We start from the raw sequence: 23,127 nt of genomic DNA, 5'->3' as shown, positions 1-23,127 counted from the left end.
GCGAAGTCCCCAACCATCGCAAATGCGGTGCTAGCTTTGCAAATGCAAAGCTGTCCAAAATTCCCAGTCATCGCTAAAGCGACAGCAGGGTCGCAAAATGCAGACCATCCCCAGTTCGCAAATGCGATGAATACTTCGTAAATGCGAAGTCCTAGCCCCTAATTCCCCTTCGCATTTGCTAGCCTGACATCGCAAATGCGAGGCTCACAATTACGATCAGGTCCTCGCACATGCGAGGCCTGCAGCTTAACACCAATAATGGTTGTTCATCATACATTCCAAAATTAACAAAAACTCATCTGAAACTCACCCGAGAGCCTCGGACTCCAATCCGAATATTCACACAAGTGTATTAACATTATGCAAACTTGCTCGCTAACTCATATCATCAAAATATTATAAAATATCAAGAATCGATCATCAAAACTCAAGATTTTCAACTTGAAACTCAACATTTGCCAATTTTCATATAACGCGCTCGGGTCAGTCGGGACCCAAACCAAACATGCATACAAGTCCAAAAATATCATATGAATCAACTGAAATCCGGAGTCGTTGACTAAAAATGTTGACCGTGATCAACTCAAACCTCATTTTAAGTCAAAACTCACATTTTCTTCAATTGTTTACACATAAACTATTCGAAAATCGACACGGACTATGCAAGGAAGTTATGAGAGGTATCAGAACACAGAAAAAGGGGCTAGTACTCAAAATAATCTATCGGGTTGTCACGTTCTCCACCTCTAAAAGAAACATTCATCCTCAAATGGATATAGACATATACCTGGACTGGTGAAAAGGTGCGGGTATTTAGCCCTCATATCGGACTTGGACTCCCATGTAGCCTCCTTAATCGGCTGACCTCTCCATTGCACTTTCACAGAAGGAAAACTCTTAGATCTCAACTTACGAACCCGCCGGTCTAGAATAGCCACTAGCTCTTCCTCATAGGTCAAATTCATCAAGCTGCACCGTTCTGAAGTCTAAAAAATATGACCTATCCTCATGGACATAGTACTTCCGAAGCATGGAAACATGGAATACTAGATGTACCCCTGCTAGGCTAGAAAGTAATGCAAGCCTATAAGCAACCTCTCTGTCACGCCCCGAACTCGGGGAGCGCGACCGACGCTCAACCGAGTGAACCCGGCCGAGCAAGCCTATTAGATTTACTTCTACCCAAACTCATCCATGAATAAAGAGGAGATGTACTCCATTAATCAAACATTGAAAAGATTTCATTAACAACTCCCATTTCATTCCATTAGCAGCTTTGTTCATAATTTCCAAAATATTACAAGTTTATAGATATAATAAAAAACATGTTTACCAAATACCAATATTTCTAGTTCAATTCCCCACATCAAAAAACACCCACAACCTGTCTACGGAGCCTCTAAGTACAACAGAAGAGTAACATGAAAATGCCGGCAACAAGGCCCCGGCTATACCTCAAAACACAAAGTACAACATCAAATGATATCAGGCCCAGAATAGAGTAGGGCTCACCAAAACCTTCTGAATAGGGAGTAACTGCTAACGAGGACCAAAGTTGCCCGCTGATGAACCACCTGCATCCATTGAAGATGCAGTGCCCCCGGCAAAAGGGACGTTAGTACATATGTAATAGTACTAGTATGTAAAGCTAACTGTCCTCTTTCAAAATAGAATGTCCATATCAGAAAGAAAAAACCATAGAAACAACAAGACACAATCAATAATATCCAAATGTCCAGTTAAAACATAACAGTTTTCAAAATACAAAATTAATATATATTATAGGTTGGTAGATCATTAGCACAGATATACCACCGTGCTTGTAGCACGAAGTCCGATCAATGTGGTTTGACATGTGATGCGAAAGAAAAGTGTTACCAAGTGTAGTACCACCATGTACACAACATGGCGTCCGATCTCCACCTGATCAGCTAGGCCGCCTTCCCACATATGCCGTGTGGATTGACTTTTCTAATCCACAATTATTACCAGTTTCATACCAATTAAGGGGAATAATATCAACCCATCAATCTCATCCCAAATAAGGGGAATAATCACAATCCACTCCTACACCGGCACGTGTAGTTTTAGGTGTGGGTTGTTACAACCCACCCTTCCTTGGTTTGCTAACGATACTTCCCAAAAATAAATTTTTTTATTTTTTCACACAAAGGTAACATAGGTACAAATGTTTCTACCTCATCATCTTTCACATTGTATGAATCTCCACTAGTATTTTCAACCAATCATAACAATAATATTCCCTTGGCTCTTTTGGCCATTCTCAAGATTCTTTATTCAAGGCACGATAGCCGTGTTTGATATTTCACACTTTCATTTCTTCCCTATCATGTATCATCATCATAAATATCAACATATATAATATTCCGGAAATTACAACTTTAAGTTCATTAGAAATGAACAATTTAAGTACAATAGATTTCTTTCCAAGAAATGGAGTAAAATAATTGGCAATTGATGTGCAAGTTAAAATCATCATTTATTTTTGAAATACTTTTTCCCAAAAAGGAAAATACACAATTTCCACTCACGAATATGTAAGAACGCAAAACACATTAAAAATACTCACAAAGCATATCATTTGTTACAACAGCCATATATGGGCATGACTTGAGTACATAAGCTTTTAGGCATATCTATTTTTGAAATAATTTTGGAATAGTTGAGTCAAAGCTCATTTCATAATCTTTCCCACATCATCCTATTTCATTGGCACCATTAGCCACAAGTATAACTTTCATTCTTGGCATGTTGGTCACACTCTATATCCCCAATTCACTTATTTCATTTTCAAGCATCTTTATAGATTATCAACAACAAGACATTTCCAATCAAGACTTTAGGTACACATATGAGCAATTAAGAGTCTTAAGCATATTGAGTTTTTCTCACACAATTTGGCATACTAGCTTTCATTTGAAACACGACTCAAAGCCATAACATTTTAATATGCAACCCATACTTCGAACATATAACTTTCGACATAAGGCTCATTCGGAATAGTCCAATTTATAAGGGATAACTCGGAATATAGGAATTAGGAACTTGAGCCAACAATACTTGAAACTTACGGGGGCATCATGGAATTCATTTCTAAGAGAGTAGTTTAGCCAACATACCTCGCTTTGAGCTTTCCTTAAATTACTACAACGTTCCGGAAATTCTAGCAATCCCAATCTATTTTGAGACATAACAAAATTGAATACAAATTAGGAAGATATTCATGGTCTCAGCTCATTTGAGCATTTTATCAAACACTAGGTGTGCAAATTTAACTACAAAGTTATTCTACAAGATTTCCTTCACTCCTCAACCCAATATTTACCCATTTGAGCTCAACAATCTTCCCACAAACCTTATTGGTACATGCATGTATAAATAATACTCTATACCCAAGAATCATACTCCTAATCAACCATCTTCTACCCAAATTCGATATTGAAAACTAGAGTATGGAACATTACCTCTTAGATGAAGAACTTGTGAGATTTCCTTGTTGGATTTCAGAGCTTGGACAAGATCTTGATGAACAAAGCACTTGAGTTTCTTTATCTCTTTAGAACACTCTCACTTCTCTCTAAAATCATTAGATAATAGCCCCAAAATAAGCCCCAAATGCTATTTATCAAAATGGGGTCGGGTTATAAAAATAGGAATATGGACCCTCCAAACTCAGGTCTGCGGTCGCACAATGGACCGCACAATGGGTATGCGGTCCGTACAACGGATTGCAAAATTGATGCCCAGAACTGGGTTGCACTGGTTAGGCCTGTGGACCGCATCGAACTTAGGTCTGTGAACTGCATCGAACTTAGGTCTGCGGTCACACAATAGACCTCACAATGGGTATACGGTCCGCACAATGGACCGCAAAATTGATGCCCAAAACTGGGCTGCACTGTTCAGGTCTGCGACCATTATGCGGTCCGCAGACCACTTTTGGGTTCGCATAATGATTATGCGGTCGCATAATTGACCGCAAAATCACATTCTGCCAGCCTTTGGTAATATGGTCATAATTTCTTGTAGGAGTGCCCAAATGATGAACGGTTTGAAGCGTTAGAAACTAGACTCGAAGATCTTTCATTTGATAGGTTGAACATCATATAACTTACTATAATTCTGTAGATATGATCTTTAAAACTTTGGTCTTGTGCGTACTTATTTGGAACTTTAGTCTATCATGAAATTTCCAACTTGACTTAGTCTTAGGGCTCTTCTTAGACCCCACAACACTTATAATATGCCTCGTACACTCATTATAATATCCAATTGATATCCATCATATTAATAGTCATCGTCTGCACATAAAATAATACAATTAGCGCACATCAACTTTCTTAATAGCGCTTAAGTACTTCGAAATTTTCTGGAGTGCTACATTCTCCAACTCTCTCCAAAATCTGAAACATGCCAATAAACCCCGGGCTCAACTTGCCCTTCTTCCCAAACCGCATCACACCATTCATAGGTAAGACTTGGAGAAGAACCTTCTCACCCTCCATGTAAGCCACATCTTGAACCTTTCGGTCCGCATAACTCTTTTGCTTGGACTCAGCTGTACGAAGTCGCTCCTGAATCACCTTAACCTTATCCAAAGCATCATAAACCAAATTAGTGCCCAACATTATAGCCTTACCAGGCTCAAAGCAACCAATCGGTAAACAACATCGCCTCCTATATAAGGCCTCGTACGTAGCTATCTGGATGCTCGACTGATAGTTGTTATTGTAGGCGAACTCCGCTAGAGGTAAGAACTAGTCCCACTAACCCCTGAAATCCATAGAGCATGCTCGCAACATGTCCTCCGGAATCTGAATAGTGTGCTCGGACTGTCCATCTGTCAAAGGATGAAAAGCAGTACTTAGCTCGACCCGCGTGCCTAACTCACACTGCACGGATCTCCAACAATGCGATGTCAATTGTGTGCCCCGATTAGATATAATGGAAATGGGCACACTGTGCAGGAAGATAATCTCCCGGATGTAAATCTAAGCCAACTGCTCTAAAGAATAGGAAGTCATCACTGGAATGAAGTGTGCGGACTTAGTAAACTGGTCCACAATAACCCAAACAGGGTCATATTTCCTCAAGGTCCGTGGTAAGCCTACAACAAAATCCATAGTGATATGCTCCCACTTCCACTCTGGTATCTCCAATCTCTGATGAACACTCGATTCATCAAATCCATGAAGTTTGTTGGGTCATTTGTCAAGCCAAACAACATTACCAAGAACTCATAGTGGCCATATTGAGTCCGAAAAGCTGTCTTAGGGACATCCGATGCCCTAATCTTCACCTGATGATAGTCAGACCTCAAATCAATCTTGGAAAACACTTTGGCACCCTGAAGCTGGTCGAATAAGTCATCAATCCTCGGAAAGGGATACTTGTTCTTGATAGTGACCTTGTCTCACTGTCGTTAATCTATGCACATCCTCATCGATCCATCCTTTTTTCACAAACAACACTGGTGCACCCCCAAGACGAGACACCAGGTCTAGTGAACCCCTTGTCAAGCAATTCTAGTAACTACTCCTTCAATTCTTTCAACTCAACTAGAGATATACGGTACGGTGGGATAGAAATGAGTCCCCGGAACCAAGTAATTGATATCCCTATCGGGTGGCGTACTCAGAAAATCTATAGGAAATACCTCTGGAAACTCACTCACCGCCGGAACCAAATCCATGGAAGGAATCTCCGCACTAGAATCACAGATATAAGCCAAATACTCCAAACACCCCTTCTCGTCCATACACCGAGCCTTCAAATATGAGACTACCTTACTAGTGGAGTGCCCAAGAGTCCCTCTCCACTCTAACCTGGGTAGCCCCGGCATGGCCAACGTCATAGTCTTGGCATAATAATCCAAGATAGCGTGATACGGGGACAACCAATCCATACCTAGAATAAACTCAAAATCTACATCCAATAATAGAAGATCAACCATGGTATCGTACACCCCAATAGTGACCAAACAAGAGTGATAGATACGGTTCACCATAATAGAATCCCTAATGGGTGCATACACATAGATAGAAGTATCCAAAGAATCACAAGACATATCCAAATATAAAGTAAAATAGGATGACAGATACGAGTAAGTAGAACCCGGCCGAAAATGCATAGCAACGGGGTTGAGCTCCACATATCTGACCTCCACCACTCTGGCAGCCTCTCACTGATTGGCCTCCACCTCTAACTGTCTGACCTCCACCTTGGGCAGCCTAACCCTTGACTCTAGCTGGCTGAGCGGGCGGTATAGCAACCGGTGCCGGAACCATAGCAAGAGTACCCTGTTGTGGCCTGCTGCTCCTCAATCTAGGACAGTACCTCCTGATATGGCCCACATCTCCGCACTCAAAGCAACCCCTCAGCTAATGTAACTACTGAGTTTGAGATTGTCTTGATGATCCGAATGACCATCGTAGTAACTTTGTAGCAGTGGAGCACTAATAGGAGATGAAGGTGAAGTAAATATTGGTTGCTCAGAATGGGACCCATACGCACCATGACCACCTGAAGGACCATAAGACACCTGAAGTGCTGACTGAACCAACCTGCTGGGATGGCCTCGACCAAATAAACCCATGCCTCCAAAAGAGGCACCATTGAAACCACCGAAATGATAAGGCCTCTTCTCAGATGTCGCATCTCTACCCTGGCTACAAATCCTCTCGATCTGCCAAGCTTTTTGCATGACCCGAGTAAAAGAAATATCATCCTCGGTCTCTCTGGCTATCTATAGACTAATACCATATGTAAGGCTATTTATAAACCTCCTCACCCTCCCCCTCTCAGTATGCATCATTAAGATAACTATATGGCATGATAAATCCATAAATATGCTCTCATACTCAGTAACGGTCATGCTACCCTACTGAAGGCGCTCAAACTAAATGCGGAAGTCCTCTCTCTTAGTGAAGGGAATGAACTTCTCCAAAAACAACTTTGAGAATTGAGCCCAAGTAAGAGGAGGTGAACCTGCTGGCCTGCCCTAAAAATACACCTACCACTACCTCTTGGTAGAACCAGTCATCTAAAACACTGAGAAATCAACTTTGTTAGACTCCACTATACCCATGTTGCGCGATATCTCATGGAAATAGTCTAAGAAATCCGGGGGTTCCTCAGAAAGTGAACCACTAAATTGAGGGGAAAATAACTTGGTGAACTTATCCGATCTCTACAGCCCCTCAGTTGACATCACGGGCCTCTCCTCGGGTTGTGTAGCAACAACAGGCTAAGCTGCTCCGGGGTGTGGATAGCGGGAGTCTGGACTCCTCTCCCAGCCTGACAGACGAACGGTGCCATAGGGAACACACCGACTTGCACCATACTCTCCATAAGGCCCACTAGGCAGACTAGGGCATCCTGAAGCACTAGGTAACAATGAACCCCTTTGGGACCTAAGCTGGTCCAACTGGCGTAGTTGAAATAGGGATATCTTCATCATGCTCGATCTGAGGCTCAACAACAGGTGCTGCTGCGCATGCTCTAGGCTGAGCTCTCTCCCTACCTCTAGCTCTACCTCGGCCCCGGCCCCGACCCCCACCCTTAGTAATGGCTGCAACCTAGGGCTCCGGCTCTTGATCAGCTGTGGATATCGTATGTGTCCTCACCATCTACGAGAGATTAAGAGGAGAATGATTCAAACTCAGTGATAGAATAAAGTCACACGATAGGGAAAGAAAGAAAGTGAAATTTCATAAAGTCGTATAGCCTCTAGAAGATAAGTATAGATGTCTTCGTACCGATCCTCAAGACTCTACTAAGCTTGCTCATGACTCGTGAGACCCAGGCAACCTAGTGCTCTGATTCCAACTTGTGATGACACAAAATCCCAACCACGGGACCGTGATGACATCTAACATCCACTTGCTAGGCAAGCCAACATTAGCTAAAAAGTTAACCAGTTTAACAATTTAAAAGCAAAATATTAAGAATTTAAGACTGAAATACTCTAATATACATATCATAAATCCATAAGTAACGATGTCTATGCCAATCCTAGAATCTGGAGTCACAAGTACATGAGCGACTAGAATGCAACAAATTATGTCTGGAATGAAATACAACATCCAAAAATGAAATAAACAGTAAATAAGATAAGAGGGGGACTTTAGGGACTGCGAATGTTGTGCAACTCTACCTCAAATCTTTTGGATAGATCTGGTCCGATCAATGTCTTTTATGCGCCACTAGGACCAGCTTTAGGATCTGCACAAGAAGTGAATAAGTGTAGTATGAGTACAACCAACTCCATGTACTCCGTAAGTGCCGAGCCTAACATCGACGAAGTAGTTACAAGGCTATGGCAAGACACTCACTATAAACATGTATGAATAATAAGTAGCAGGCAACATAAATATAAAGGAAATGAATAAACTTATAACAACGGGACAAGAAGGCCAACTAATAGAGGGCCCCAGAATAACATCATCTCGTAACCTCATATCACAGTACATAAAATAGAACACCACAACTACAAATAGTTACAATACACCATTTACCGTTGCGGTGCGCAACCCGATTCTATTACCAAAACAACATATGTTGCAGCGAATAACCCTATCCCAATATCCTTCCAATATCTGTTGCGGCGAGCAACCCGATATCAATATCATTTCATTTCCATTCTATCATGGCGTGTAACCCGTTCTCATTATCATTTCATATCGGTTAACAACTTTATTCAACAAATTCCGAAATCACAACATAAGAAGGATCCAAAGCATATAAATCACCAAGAAACTACGTGTACAAGCAGAGAACAACCAATAACTCAAATTCATAGAGTATCCTCACATTGTAAGCCAACACGAACCTCGACAAGTCATTAACGCAAGAATAGCCAAGGCTCACTCAATCGGATATAACATAATAAAGCGCAACAAGTAAGGTAAAGGCAGTAAAGGCAAGTAAGATATAAAATAGTAAAGACGTTCATTTAATACAGGTGAGAGAACATAGTAGGTAAGACAGATAATAATCAAGGAATGAATGAATAGAAACATGTAACGAATAAATGACAAGTAACAAGAGATAGCAAGTAATGGCATGTAGCAATAAAACCATGTAATGAGATATAACATGAAACAAATGATGGAACAATGATAAATATCTCACCCCGCATGCTTGAACCCATGACAACCCATATACACTCGTCACCTTGTAAATACGTCGTCCCCATACATAATCCATGTAGAGAATAGACCAAACAAGTCCTATTTTTCTCAAGTCAAAGTTACCACGATACTTATCTCTTTTCGAAATCAAATCAAGAATCAACCAAATCTAGCCACTTATCATTCAAACAATCCAAAACAAGCTTTAGAAACTACCCAAGAATGAAAAAGGATCAATCTTTAACTAAATTAATAAAGTCAATAAAAGCCAACCCTTACCAAATCCCGATTACCCATTCACCCCCGAGCCCGGTTATGTGATTTGTTTCGAAATTCGACCTCAATTCGAGGTCTAAAACTCAATTTTATAAAATTCCTAAATTCTATCCCAAAGCCCCTAATTTCTACCTTAAAATTCATAGATTTGATGATTAATTTAATGAAAAAATAGTTGAAATTAATTGAAAACTAGTTAAAGTTAGTTACCAATGAATTTGGGAAGAAACTCGTCTTCAAAATTCGCCTCTATAGAGTTTAGGGTTGAAAAATGGTGTAAAATGAGCTAAGTCCTGACTTTCCCATATTTTACCCTACTGCAGATATTGCAATTACGAATTCTTTTTCGCAATCGCGATGTTTGCAAAAGAGAACCACTGATCGCAAATGCGATCAGTGTCATAGCCCAACTGTAGTCGCAAATACAACATATACCTTGCATTTGCGAAGTCCCTAGCCATCGCAACTACGAAGCTGTCACAAATTCCTAGTCATCGTAAAAGCGACAACAGGGTCGTAAAATAAGGACCATCCCTAGATCTCAAATGCGATGAATACTTCGCAAATGTGAAGTCTCGGCCCCCAGTTCCCCTTCGCATTTGCGAGCCTGACATAGAAAATGTGAGGATCGCAATTGTGATCAGGTCCTCGTAAATGCGAGGACTACAGCTTTCACACCGGTAATGAATGTTCATCAGACTTTCCAATATCAACTAAAACCCATCCGAAATTTACTCGAGCCTCTCGGACTCCAATCCGAACATTCACACAATTGTATTATTATCATGTAAACTCGCTCGCTAACTCAAATTATCAAAATAATATCAAATATCAAGAATGGATCATCAAAACTCAAGATTTTTAACTTGAAACTCAACTGTTGGCAATTTTCACATAATGCGCCGAAACGCACTCGGGTCACCCGCGACTCCAACCAAACATGAGTACAACTCCAAAAATATCATACAAACCTACCAGAATCATCAAAATACCGATCCAGAGTCGTTTACTAAAAATATTGATCGTGGTCAACCCAAACCTCATTTTAAGTCAAAAATCGCATTTTTCAAAACTTTACACATAAACTATCCGAAAATCGATAGGCCTACGCACGCAAGTCATATATTATCAAATAAAGATATGAGAGGTCTCGAAATACAGAAAAGGTGCTAGTACTCAAAATGACATATCGAGTCGTCACAAAACAATAATTTTAATGCATGAAAGGGAAGGGTGACTTTGAGGCCTGCAGATAGATAGGTTGCACTACCTCGAGTCTCCCTGACATAACTACAAATCTAATCTCAGCTTTGTTGGTACCAACACCTGGATCTACACAAGAAATGATCAAAAGCTCATACTGGTACACCGAGTCAACATATAAACATGATATGCATCACAGAGAATTATTATAAATTCCAACTATATGAGACTATAATGTCTATGAATGAATAAGACTCGCGCCATCAACCATAACACTTATCTCGCATGGATAACTATCATGCCATAACACTTATCCCACACGGACAACTCATGTGCCTCTTCCTCATTCCATATAAGAGTCTCCATATGCACAATATATGCATATACATCATAAATATTATAAATAATGTGTATGAACGTGAAAAATATACATACAGAGATGTATACATGTGAATAGCATGACTACGCCTAAAACATGTAGGACATGATGTCAAAATAGCCTCTTACGATCAACAAGGCACCAAAAACCTAAATATGGTTTCTAGCATGATTAAGAGAATGCATGTAGTCATACAAGAGAAGTAACATGTCATAAATAATATATGATGTCAATCCAAGGCATAAAATAGCCTAAACTCCCCTTCAGAATCTCCTTCTCCCGAACTCTAGGTCTCAATATATGTGAAAATGAGCAAAATCCCAAGTTATGCCCTTAAATACCCCTCATCAGGAATTTAATGAATCGTGATCGCGACTGGCCTCACGCGATCACTATTAAAAATGGATCTTAATCCTACATGATCACGACGCACTCCCACGCGATCGCGAAGACCATTTAATCAAGCCATCTCCTTTACTTTACACGATCGCGACCTTACCCCATGCAATAGCGAAACACTGGCTTCAACAATTGCATGATAGCAGATAACCTCATTCGAGCGTGAAGAACAAGGTCCCCCAGTCATATTACTCTACACGATCGCGAGCCTCTAGCTCCGCGATCCCGAAGCACTACACTAGCAACACCAAATTATCAACTTTCAAAAATGCTCTGGGTGGTCCAAAACTGACCCGAGCCCTCTTGGACCCCGCCCAAATATTTCAACAGTCTATAAACACTATAAGGACCTATCAAAGGTCTCAAAATAGATACGAAAAATATTGCATATAAGAATCAAAGGCCAAACGACATATTGAACTTTTTTAAGTTCATAAGCTTCTATACTTCCAACCAAGTGTCCAATTCATACCTAAACATCTCTAATTTCTACTAAACTTTGCACACAAGTTCAATTCAGATACACAAACCTATCCACAGTTCCAAGATACTAATCGGAGTCCGATAGCATAAAGTCAACTATTGCTAAACTTATGAACTCCAAAATCCTTCAAAATGCCATCTTTCGACAAATGGTGTCGAATCCACCTAGGAACCTACAAAACCAAATTCGAACATATGTCTAAGTCTAAAATCATCATACGAACCTATAGAAACCTTCAAATCCCGATTCCGAGGTCATTTACTCAACAGTCAAATCTTGGTCAATTCTTACAACTTAAGACTTTTAAAATAAAACTAAGTGTTCCAACTCACTCCTGAAGCCCACAAAAACCAAATCGTCCATCCCTGCAAGTCTCATAAATTAAATGAACCTACGAAAAGAATGAAATTAAAAAAATATGGTTCTAATACTCAAAACGACCGGTTAGGTCATTAAATATATCTAGGTATTTAACCTTATATATTCATGATCTGAATCGTATTGGACAACTTCATTATACTTGGGTTCATCGTCACTTTTCATGAGCAGAGGGGTTCAATGATGATATGTTCATGACCTAGGCCGTGTTGGAAAGTGGTAGATTCCTGTGATACAGATGGATTACTTGATCAAGTGTCAATCACTAGCTTGCACTTTATCGTTTTGGTTAAATTTTGTTACCAAAAAATATTGATAATTTATTTAATGATCATTGGAAAAGGAAAAATACAGTCTAATTCTACAGTAAAAATAGTAATGATATCTAAATTAAAAAAAATTAGAAGTAATTAAGTCAATCTAAAAGCCATAATAATTAACTATTATTTTTGGCAAAGTAGTGTGAGAGGGAGGTAATGGTGCAATCTCTATTTCCTTATTTCCTGGAAAGTTTAGATAGGAGGTAATAATTACTAAACTAGGGCATCGAGGATTAGTAAGAGAGGTACGGAGGATTAGAGAAAAAGTAATAGAGGTGTGATATGGGGCATGGTGTTCCATTAAAGGTATGTTCTGGAGAAGGATGTGGCAGTGAAGGACAGGCGCAAGGGGCTTGAGGATGAGTAGGAGAGGTTAGAGGAGCTAGAGGAGTAGAGTTATGATCCTGGATAAGCTATTCTTGATTTGTATGCTTTAGAGAAGAAGGTGGAAGCGGAGGAGAAAAGAATAAAGGGGCTTACAGAAGGGTGACCTAACTAATTTGATTTGCCCCGATAAACAAATAAATAAATATAATTTACCAAATAATTTAGAAAAATGAGCCTAGTCAGCTACAAGTATAGTAAACAAAAATATTTCAAGTGTCAAATTCACAAGGAGCAATTGGTAATCTCTGGAAGGTTTTTACCCATCACAACCTAAAATCAAATTAATCAAGAGTGATTGATTAAGTAATTAACTAATAATTTATTATTTGAAATATAATTAATATTCAAAATTAATGCCTATTAATTAACTCATTACTCCACCTAAGTTCCATCTCTCGAGTTAAAATAACAAATTAAATTGGTAAAACCTCTCTCGATTACTTAATCACTTAATTCACAATCAAATCACATTGATTAAATAATAAATTTCAAGATTCATCACAAAAACAATTGTATTGATCAATCAATAACCTGCACAAAATTAAAATAGAGGATGTTTTCTTGTTTAAAAGGAATAAACAAAAATGAAACATAAACATAGAAGTCAACTCGAACCGGACCTGTTGAACGGAAAAAACACAACAACCGGACCGGAACCAAATTCGAAAAACCCTACCGGGTTAACCCGCAAAACCCACTTACAACAGTACTACTGGTGAAAGTAAAAAACTCTATCACCCCACCCACGCCTAACCACCCACCCTCTAACCCACCCCTATACCCCAACCCCCTTCTCTCACGCTCCCTACGAGGGTATTCTTCATGCCCCAAGAAGATTGGTGCAGTTTCATCCTCCAATTGATGGTATGTTTGTATTTATTAGCTAAACACATCTATTTTGCTGACCCCATTTTGATTAGGGTTCTAATTTCGTTTATCAATTTTTACTTGTCAATGTATGTGAACCCATTTAAAGTTTTCTCTTAATCTTTTCAATTTGATGGAAAGATTGGAAATTTCACGATTAGAACTATTCTATGGCTTCCTTTCTCTTACTTCCTTTATTCGATGTGGCTATTCATCTAGTTGCGTATATAAAGAAGAGTTTCTTCATTCAAGGAAAGGTTCCCCGTTCATACTCTCGTAACTCAAGCTGGATAACTTTCAACCAGATCAAAGGAAAATCCTTGGTGTTTTGAGAGTTAAAATGTGGGGAAGGGTAGTTTTCCAATGATGAAATGACTCGAAGTTTGGATTTTGGGAGCAGAGGGAAGAGGCCTCCATTAAGCTCTGTTGTGTTTTTTTTTTTGGGTTTTATCTTAAAGGTTTAAAATAAAAAATAAAAAGTTCTTTATGTTTTGAAAAGGGAAAGAACTAGAATATAATATAAAGAAGAATGAAAAGGAAGCTTATTTTTTCTTTTTTCTTTTTTATAAAATCAAAAGGAAGTTCTCATATGTAATATACCTATAGAAAAAGTATACCCACCAAAAATAGGGAGTGTTTCCCTTAAATAGGCCCTGTGAGGCACGAATGTATTAGTCGGGTTCCAGACGTAGATGGTCAAACAAAAAAAGTTGAACCATAAATAAATATAGTAGATGTGCCTTTTTTTTATTTTTTTTTATAAGCTTAAATTTTTACCATTTAAAATTGATTAATTAAGATGTGTTTCACACATGATATAAACTAATTTTTTAAATATTTGTTCACTTAATTTTATACCCATGTAACTATAGTAGTATTATGGACTACAAGTTCAAAACCATAAAAAGTGAAAGAACATTAACATTTGAAATAAGCTAATAAGAAAACAGAAAAGCATTTTCTAATTGGAATTTGTAGGCCTTCTACGTTTTCAAAGGAGAATTCGAGAAGGAGATAAAAGAAAAGGATTGACATAGAAATTTCTATATAAAAGGTATTCGTTTTTCTTCAATTTCACTCTAACTTTTATTTTGATTTCAAAAACTGTTCCGAGTTTCACCGTCCATCTTGGTCAAAGTACCCAAAATCGATTAACCATATCCACTACGGATCCCACACCCACACTCATATCGTGTTGACACGGGTGGGGCACCGAAAGTCAAGAGTCCGAGCAACTTAGAAATAAACTAAATTGTCTTAATTGTGAATAAGATTTCTTAGCTAAATTAACTAAACCTGTGTAAACACTTGGTGCAAGTTAATTTTTTTCCTAACCTTTTAACCTTGGTGAGCTGTGTGCTGAAATTTTCACTTGGTAACGTGTTTATAGAAGTGGAACACATAAAGATTTGGCTGAATAAATTGGTATTTTCTAGAAGGAAAGCTGGTATTACTAATCCACTGTAAAGTCTGCTTTTCAGTTTTTAAATTTGTTAGCTCCCCGAGGCCCGAGCATAGCCTACTTTTTTTGTGTATTGGAGCTAACTGTGCCTTTTTGTAATCCTTTGTGGATCTGTTAGCATCTTCTTGATGCCTTTATTGAAACTTTTTACTTCATCAAAAAAAAAAAAAAATCGGTGTTTTCTTTCTTCTGTTCTCTGCTCGCAAAATGAAAATGATTTTGAATGAAGAAAAATGACTTTGTTTTCTCTTTTTTCTTTTTCCAGAAACTGGTTGATTCTGAGTGAGGTCCTGTGTAATGAACGTCTTGTTTAATGCATGTTCCGTTGCAATATTAACAAGGACTAACAGTCGTGCTGTGAAGAGTTCAATTGGTGCATTTTCAGCTCTTTCATGGAAGACAGGTGTTGGACATAATGCAACTAGAAAAGTTGATTCCGACTTGCTTTTGAAGAGAATTTGCTTTCGCTGCTATTCATCTAAAAAGTCTAGTGGGGATAGTTCTAGCTCAGAGAAGTCTGATCCTACTCCAAAAATGAAGGAAGATAGAGATGGTTTCTTTGTTGTTAGGAAAGGAGATCTGGTTGGAGTCTACAAAAACTTGAGTGATTGCCAGACTCAAGTCGGATCCTCGGTAACCATTATTTTTCTCTTGTTTATTGACCTTTATTGAATGTATCTATTATTTTTCTCTTAATATGCAATAGTAGTTTCTGTTCCAGAACCTTGTTTATCCATAATTAACCTGAATTTATTACCAAAACTTCAGCTAAGTGTGTTTGAATGACTTTGATAACAGTCTAGGAATTCCCTCATGAGTGTGACAATTAAACAATATATCTCCAGGTCATTCTTTTGTCTATTTACTATTGTAAACTAATGTGTTTCAAGCTTCAAAGAAATCACGAAAACATAGGTTAAGTGAGTTGAGTTTTATCCTTCTATTTGTGATTCGTTCTCCTTTTACTTCTAAGGCCCCTTCTCTCTCTGTTTCTCACTTTCTCCCTGCATCATCAGGATAGTTTACTCTTTTTTTTTCCACATTCTGGACACATGCTTTTTTGTATTGTTATCATCTTCGTGCCACTTTATCTGCATATCGTCAGATGTCATCCTTTTTGTTTTTGTTTTTGAGAAGTTGTCAACTGGCATCTTTGAGATCATATTGTATGGAGTGATTAAACTTTACAGCCGTTGCATGATGCTTCTGAGATTGTTCTCCCTGTGAAGATGTTCACTTGCAATGAGTTAATCAGTTGTTTTCTGCTGCTTGCTCTTCCTGGCAGATATGTGATCCCCCTGTGAGTGTCTATAAAGGCTATGCCATGCCTAAGGACACAGAGGAATATCTGCTCTCTTGTGGGCTTAAAAATGCTCTTTATTCTATCAGAGCTGCTGATCTGACTGAAGATCTCTTTGGGACTCTTATACCATGCCCTTTTCAGGTAAGCCAATTCCTGAGATCTATCATTTATTCTTAATGGTTTCGTATTCGTTTCACGATGTTTTCACCAAGGTGGGTGATAATTTTACCTTTCTTTCTACAAGTAGGTTCTTTCAATCAATCTGATCTATTGTGAGGTTGATGTGATAGATCTTAATGTGCAAGTTTCCTTGTCAGAACTACTTGATAGTTGATACTTGGAAATTTGAAGTTTCCTTTCCACTTGATTTGAATAATCATCACCGATCAAACAATCCCAATAAAAGGTGGAATTTTCATATGTTGGCCGCTGGAACTTCAAATATAGGCAAAAGCCATTAGCTAAAGAAACCCCGGAAATCTCATGTATTTATTGGTTTGATATCTGGAAATAAGACCATGATATGACTAGCTGATTTTGTATCATGTGTGTGAAGGGTTAGGACTAAAAATCGCGAAGTCCAACCGTGAAGAGTGGCTGGAAAAAACACTACTTTTGCCTTTGTGCTATATAAGGGATGAATTAGTACTGCATCCCCCAACTAAAGTTGAAAGTTTCTAAACTTTATACTGCAATCTCACTTCATCAACAAATGGTACTGCCAAAAAGGATAAAAAATCTGAGATTTTCATTACATTACCTTATGTGCGGTATACATATTTATTTGCTATTTTTTCTATGTTGTCAATATAATCCAGATTAAGAGATCTTCTCTAAATGCAGTTGACGCATTAATTGTAGGTTCGTACTCTACCCAAGTTAATTTCCTATATGATGTGCTTTATTAAAAAAAAGAAAGTTCCAATATGATGTGACAATCCTGTTTCATGTGGTAATTCAATAAACATTGGCAGAAAAGATCCTTACCTCTCTCTAATCCTCTATTTAATATTCTCGTTTTCTTTCTTTGTGTATATTTCTCTCGTCACTCTTTGGCAATAGTAATCATATGCTGGTCAGTCAGATGAGCTGCTTGTGATCATAAAGGGGTGCAATCGCCTGAAAATGACACATCTTTCCTCTTATTTTTTTATTTTTTGACTGGTCGTACTAATTTATTAGCATTTCATTCCTCGCAGCAACCTTCTTCTTCGAAAGGTGGGATGCCTGAACATATGCCAAAGAAGAGGTCACAGGAAGTAATGTGGTCAGAATATTCGGTAAGTTAAGGCCATATTATGTTAATCTGGGTAAAGTCTACCAGAATTTGCAGCAATTGCCTCTGTGATTTCTTCACTTCTTATTGTACACTGAGAGTTTAATTACTTTATTCCTGAAGTTATTTGGCTCCTTAGGAAGTCAGTGTACACACTTTCGTATGCGACCGAAGCATGCTCTTAGTGTTAGGAGTTTCCTTGCATTTTTTCTTTAAGAGGTCATAACTTATGGTTTCACAACCGCAGAAGAATGCTGTCACTAAATCAACTGGAAAGGCATTTTTTCTCTCATAAGTAGCACTTCCTTTTCAATTAAAAAATTTGTATGTTATTGTAAGTTATTCATTATTAAAGAATTGTTGATATCTTTTTGCTGTACCGGGGCCACCTTTTAATAGACAAGTGGTAATGTCATGTGGTGGAAAGACTCAAGCAAGTCAGCTCTAGTTATGAGCAAGATTTTCACAAATGGAGACTATTATAGTAGGGGTTAAATATTTTCTTTTTGGTGATATGTGGAGTCTGTTGGTTTCTTCTATTGACAAGAGGTTCTTTTTTATGAAGGTTGATAAGACATGTTTATTTCTTTATATTTCCATCCAGCAAACTAAGATTTGCAGGGCTTTGAGATGTTAGCAGGTCATACTTGCTTAGTTTGTCTGTATGTTTTTGCTGCTGGAGCTCTCCTTTTGTTGTCTAAGGAATTATAAATTGGACGATGCAAGATTAAGTTATATCACTGGAGACTCTGTAGTTCTGTGACCATATTCATAATGTAGCTATGGATCTTAAAATAACATTCCTAGATAATGGTTTCTTTACCCATTAAGAAAAAGTTCGTATGTTGAAACATCAGAAATGAATAAGACTACTGGCTCAATGACATTGATCACACCTGCGGGCAGAAGAAAGAAAATGCCTAGCGCCCCGGTCCCTCCAAAACCAATAGTTACTTGTACATGCGTCTTACACATAGCTATAGCATCCTTCTTCCTGTTAAGAAATTTTCTTTTCTCGAAGAAAGTTGATAAACTACACTTGAATTTATCTTGATTGTAACATTATTAGCTCTGCTTGACCTACCTTCTAGATCCGGATCCTTAATTTGAGTTTACTGGCAATGACTAAAAGATGCTACTTCACCATGTTTGTGCTTTGAGAAAGCAGGAAAAAATGGTAGAAACATCAAAAGGAACTGAAGTTCAAAGTTTAATTCTATTGCTGCTTCTTTTCTTTCTCTCGGGCTCAAAGGGCCTTCTCAAGAATATAGATGTTGTTCTGATATAATTAGTCCAATGTTTTTTGGGAAGAAAGTAAGGAGCTGTAGTGATCCTTGATCTTGGGATGGATGGTAGTTTATAATGACTTAGGTGGTTGATTGTTAGTAGAGATGGCAGTGGCGCGGGGCGGTTGCGGTGCGGGTTTTGCCTTAATCCGCAAAGGCTTCCACCCGCACCGCATAATCTGTTAACTTGTACTAACAGAGCTAGCTGTTTTCTTTATTTTAGGGCTAATTAAATCCAATCAAAAGCATTATTAGAAAGAAAGCAGATTTATTGTAATATATCATTTTAAGATGAGAGAATAAACACCGGATATAATGTGGTAAAGCCGTAAAGGAATAAGAAAGATTGATCGAAACTGCATGCTTAGCGGCTTAGGGGAAGAATTTTATAACCAGATTCTACAGAAAGATCAAATTACCCCAAAACCCGCAACCGCGTTGAGTTTAACAAAAAAATATTTCAACCCGCCCCGCACCCGCCCCGCATAAGCTGAAACCCTCACCACCCCGCATCCGCACCGCCCCATTGCCATCCCTAGTTGTTATTTTTCTTTAGTTAGAGGTGAGGATCACGGATTTAGCTAAAAGATTTGTATGTGCTTGTCACTCCATCAAAAGGAAAGCTTAGTATTTGGTATAGCCTGCATTAAGCATTGAACAAGAACGGTACTACATATTGGTTGATAAACAAAATCTTGAGTGGGTTGGGTTTTAACTGGACGTATTGCGACTTCTTTTTGTACATGAAGAAGTAGGTAGAGTCAATTGTTGGTTGATGTGTATTTGCAATATTCTTCTGTTAAAGTACACTATATTCTTCTAGCCACTTATAGAAAGGTGGTTTATATATATGTTTGGTTCAAAGTAGTACATTGATGATTAGTTGCTTTCTCTGCCCTGGATAGTTTGGCTTGACACTGTTCTGGAAACTATTTGTTTTTTTGGCCATGTTCGTTTGCAGGATGCTGTTGGACCAGCAGTTATTTCAAATGATTTCCTAAGAAAGCATGTCAAGTTAGATGATCATAAGGGTGACCAAGCTCTGTCATCGGGTGTGAGTGGCTGTTAAACGATGGCTAATTGTAAAACATAAATGCTTTCTGTACTTAAATTGACAGAGCAAAATTCTTTATCTAAAAATTTAAATAAGGGTAAATTTCATTTATACCTAATGGGCTGCCAAGTGCAAAAATCTTAATTTACTAAATTAATTGTGAAAACTAAATTCTTTGTGGCAAACTACCGGGTTGAGATTTTCTAAATTTTCTTGATGGTTTATGGTGTTGCGTGCAAAGAAGCTGATCATTGTTATTGTCAGCAGCGGTCATGTACTCTTGAATTTGATGGTGCTTCAAAAGGAAATCCTGGACTAGCTGGTGCAGGAGCGGTGCTACGAGCTGATGATGGCTGTTTTGTAATAATCACTGACTTTGGGATTTGTGTTTTCTTCCTTATTCTTCAAACTTATGATTTACGACCCTCCAAATAAAAGATCTGTAGGCTACGTGAAGGTTTAGGAGTAGCAACAAACAATGCTGCTGAATATCGAGGCATTATTTTGGGGTTGAAATATGCACTTAGCAAAGGGTTTACTAGTATTCGTGTTCAGGGTGACGCCAAACTTGTATGTATGCAGGTTAGCTTTTCAGATATATTTAATATCATGTTTCTCCTTTTATATGCTTGATCTGACACTTGTCCTTTGTCATGCACTGCACTACTAAAACCTCTTACATTTCCATCTCTTAACATGGTATTGCATTTATTAGTTGGATCAATGAAATTCTCCTCTTCCTTTTTTTTTGGGGTGGGGTGGTGGGGGAGGGGGGTGGTGGTGGTGGTTTGATATTCTGGATCAATGGAATCCTTCTTTGCATGTTCAAAGGTCCAGCAGGTAGCATCTGAATATGCAGCTCCTGGCAATTTTTTATATTGCTTGTCCATTACTCCTTGAGGTCGTCAACAGTATTATGCCAGAGGGCCTTTTCTCAAGTTACTTCCGCTTAATGATTTTATTTTATTTTTATATGACAAGGCTTTTCCTTACCTCTGACATCAGTAATAATTGGACCTTCTGTGTTGGAGAAGAAAAAATAAAGTCTGTTAAAACTGATAATAATCAAGCCCCCTGTTAAACTTATGTTCTGTGTTAACTAGTGATAGACAATATGGGTTCAGAGCATTTTGAAGCAATGAGGAACCTTAACAAGTAATTTAGGTTGATTATTGCATCCTTTCGTGTCAAAGCCAATCGATGAATGACCTACATGGCAAACTGGGAGAGACCTAGAAGAGAGAGGCTCCTGCTACTGGGAAAAGATAAAGAGATAGCGAGGAAGAAGTGGGCAAAAAGTTGTCTTACCTGGAGGAAGAATTCTCTTGGCAGGGAACAAAATGAGCTTATATTCAAGATTCATCCCTGTATGATCCCTGTAAAATGTAGGATGAACTTTGCTCATCTTTTCATTGATGCTTTATTGTACCTCATACAGTTGATCTCGTTGAGATATTGTTTTCGCATGGTTGATTAACTTGGAAGCAGTAGTGATTATTACTTTGCAAAATAGTTGGTCCTAATTACTAGTTTACTCTTTGCAGTATGATTTGTTATTTCGTTTCTCTTCTTTAATCCCTTTGATATATGCATTCATTGAAGTGTGTTTTGCCAAACAGATACAGGGCCTATGGAAGGTTAAAAATCAAAACATCTCCACGCTGTATGAGCAGGCAAAACAACTGAAAGATAGGTTTCTTTCTTTCCGGATCATTCATGTCCTTCGGGTAATTCTGCAAATCATCTCTTTCTTCTCTCTGTTGGAGTTACCTAAGAGTGTTACCTTACTGGTTTTTGAAGATTTAACATATTGTGAACTTCCTTTTAATAGGAATCAAACTCCGATGCGGATGTTCAGGCTAACTTGGGTGTTGAACTTGCTGGTGAGAGTTTAGACTTTGTTGTATTTTGTGTGGTCATCGATGTTTTATCTAACTTTATCTGTTAATACAGAAGGTCAAATTCAGGAGGAGATAGAGAAATGACACAGGGGCACTACGAAATGGCTTTAAAGTCCATGGTAGAAAGTTGTAGTAACAGTACAGAGAAGGATTTCTACACGCTAACACTAAGTTTTCAGATTCTCGAAGGGTAAACATTGCCTATTTAGCCAGTGCTACTTTCAACCTTCAAGGAGTCTGCCTATGAAGCCACTGGATTACCCGTACAGTAATATCGTTCATTGTTTAATGCATCAATGTTATTGCAATTAGGAAGTATGTAAATGTAATTGGGGAGAAATCAACACCAAATGTTACTAATTGTTTACTTTGAAATATTGCTGATGAGAGCGCTCTATATCCCAGATATTCAACGAAGATCGACTGCAGAACAATCAATATTTTCATCTCTCATTCCTCACCTACTGCTGAGACACGTTAATTATTTGTGTCCCAATATCCCCATGTTGAATTCTTTTCTTCAATTCGATACGTTTGTGTTCTTCCTAATTAATGCATTTCATGGTTTTTTGTGCATCATCTGATCAATAGTAGCTTTTTGTTGATGCAGTTTATATGATTCTGGATTAAAATAAACTCTTGCTAAGAAATGCAATTGGTTGGAAATTCATCCATTATTTAATTTTGTTTAATTTCCCATTTTATCATAAGGTAGACTGCATACAGCTTCCCTGCCTCTTATGCTACGAGGATCCAAATTCCATACAATTCGATAAACATTGTACGTGATGAATACTCTAGAGCTACCTATTGCTTTGACAGATAACACGCTATGTCGACATTACTACTACTACAACTAAGTCTCAATTCTAAGCTATTTATTTTGCTCCGTCTAGGCCTGTTACATTCTAATTTTTGATAAATTAGGCTCTCTAATCCTAAATGTTTTCTACGTACATACTAATTACCCAACAAGAATAAACAGAAAATTTAGTACTTG

General features: G+C 38.2%; 1 protein-coding gene across 5 annotated transcripts; it reads left to right on the top strand.

Moving 5' to 3' along the window:
• The first annotated feature begins 13,648 nt into the window (after nucleotides 1-13,648).
• Nucleotides 13,649-22,703, top strand: LOC107784424 (uncharacterized). Of its 5 annotated transcripts, none has more exons than XR_012697401.1 (10): nucleotides 13,649-13,842; nucleotides 15,573-15,940; nucleotides 16,593-16,751; nucleotides 17,810-17,890; nucleotides 20,134-20,226; nucleotides 20,494-20,586; nucleotides 20,665-20,808; nucleotides 21,330-21,611; nucleotides 21,846-21,953; nucleotides 22,058-22,090. XR_012697401.1 is itself a non-coding variant. In XM_075226678.1 (10 exons), exons 2-10 carry the CDS (start codon nucleotides 15,605-15,607, stop codon nucleotides 22,209-22,211), a joined length of 1,086 nt encoding a protein of 361 aa, XP_075082779.1. In that variant the 5' UTR covers nucleotides 13,680-13,842; nucleotides 15,573-15,604; the 3' UTR covers nucleotides 22,212-22,703. The 5 variants fall into 5 exon arrangements, 3 of the variants coding, with proteins under 3 accessions (XP_075082779.1, XP_016461042.1, XP_016461043.1); XR_012697402.1 differs by having other exon boundaries at nucleotides 21,330-21,593; nucleotides 22,058-22,074; XM_075226678.1 differs by lacking the exon at nucleotides 21,330-21,611 and adding an exon at nucleotides 22,180-22,703 and having other exon boundaries at nucleotides 13,680-13,842; nucleotides 20,665-20,796; nucleotides 22,058-22,109.
• Nucleotides 22,704-23,127: the final 424 nt, after the last annotated feature.

The sequence above is a fragment of the Nicotiana tabacum genome, chromosome 12 (assembly GCF_000715075.1).
Source record: "Nicotiana tabacum cultivar K326 chromosome 12, ASM71507v2, whole genome shotgun sequence".
NCBI classification, from domain to species: Eukaryota; Viridiplantae; Streptophyta; class Magnoliopsida; order Solanales; family Solanaceae; genus Nicotiana; species Nicotiana tabacum.
Note: the sequence above shows the minus strand (reverse complement) of the source record. Positions and strands in the feature narration are given on the sequence as shown.

Coding starts and splice junctions, on each gene's coding strand:
- LOC107784424 (XM_016605556.2), top strand. CDS start 15,605: ATGAACGTCTTGTTTAATGCATGTTCCGTTGCAATATTAACAAGGACT. Junction 17,891..20,133: donor TAATGTGGTCAGAATATTCG/GTAAGTTAAGGC, acceptor GTTCGTTTGCAG/GATGCTGTTGGACCAGCAGT. Junction 20,227..20,493: donor ACCAAGCTCTGTCATCGGGT/GTGAGTGGCTGT, acceptor TATTGTCAGCAG/CGGTCATGTACTCTTGAATT.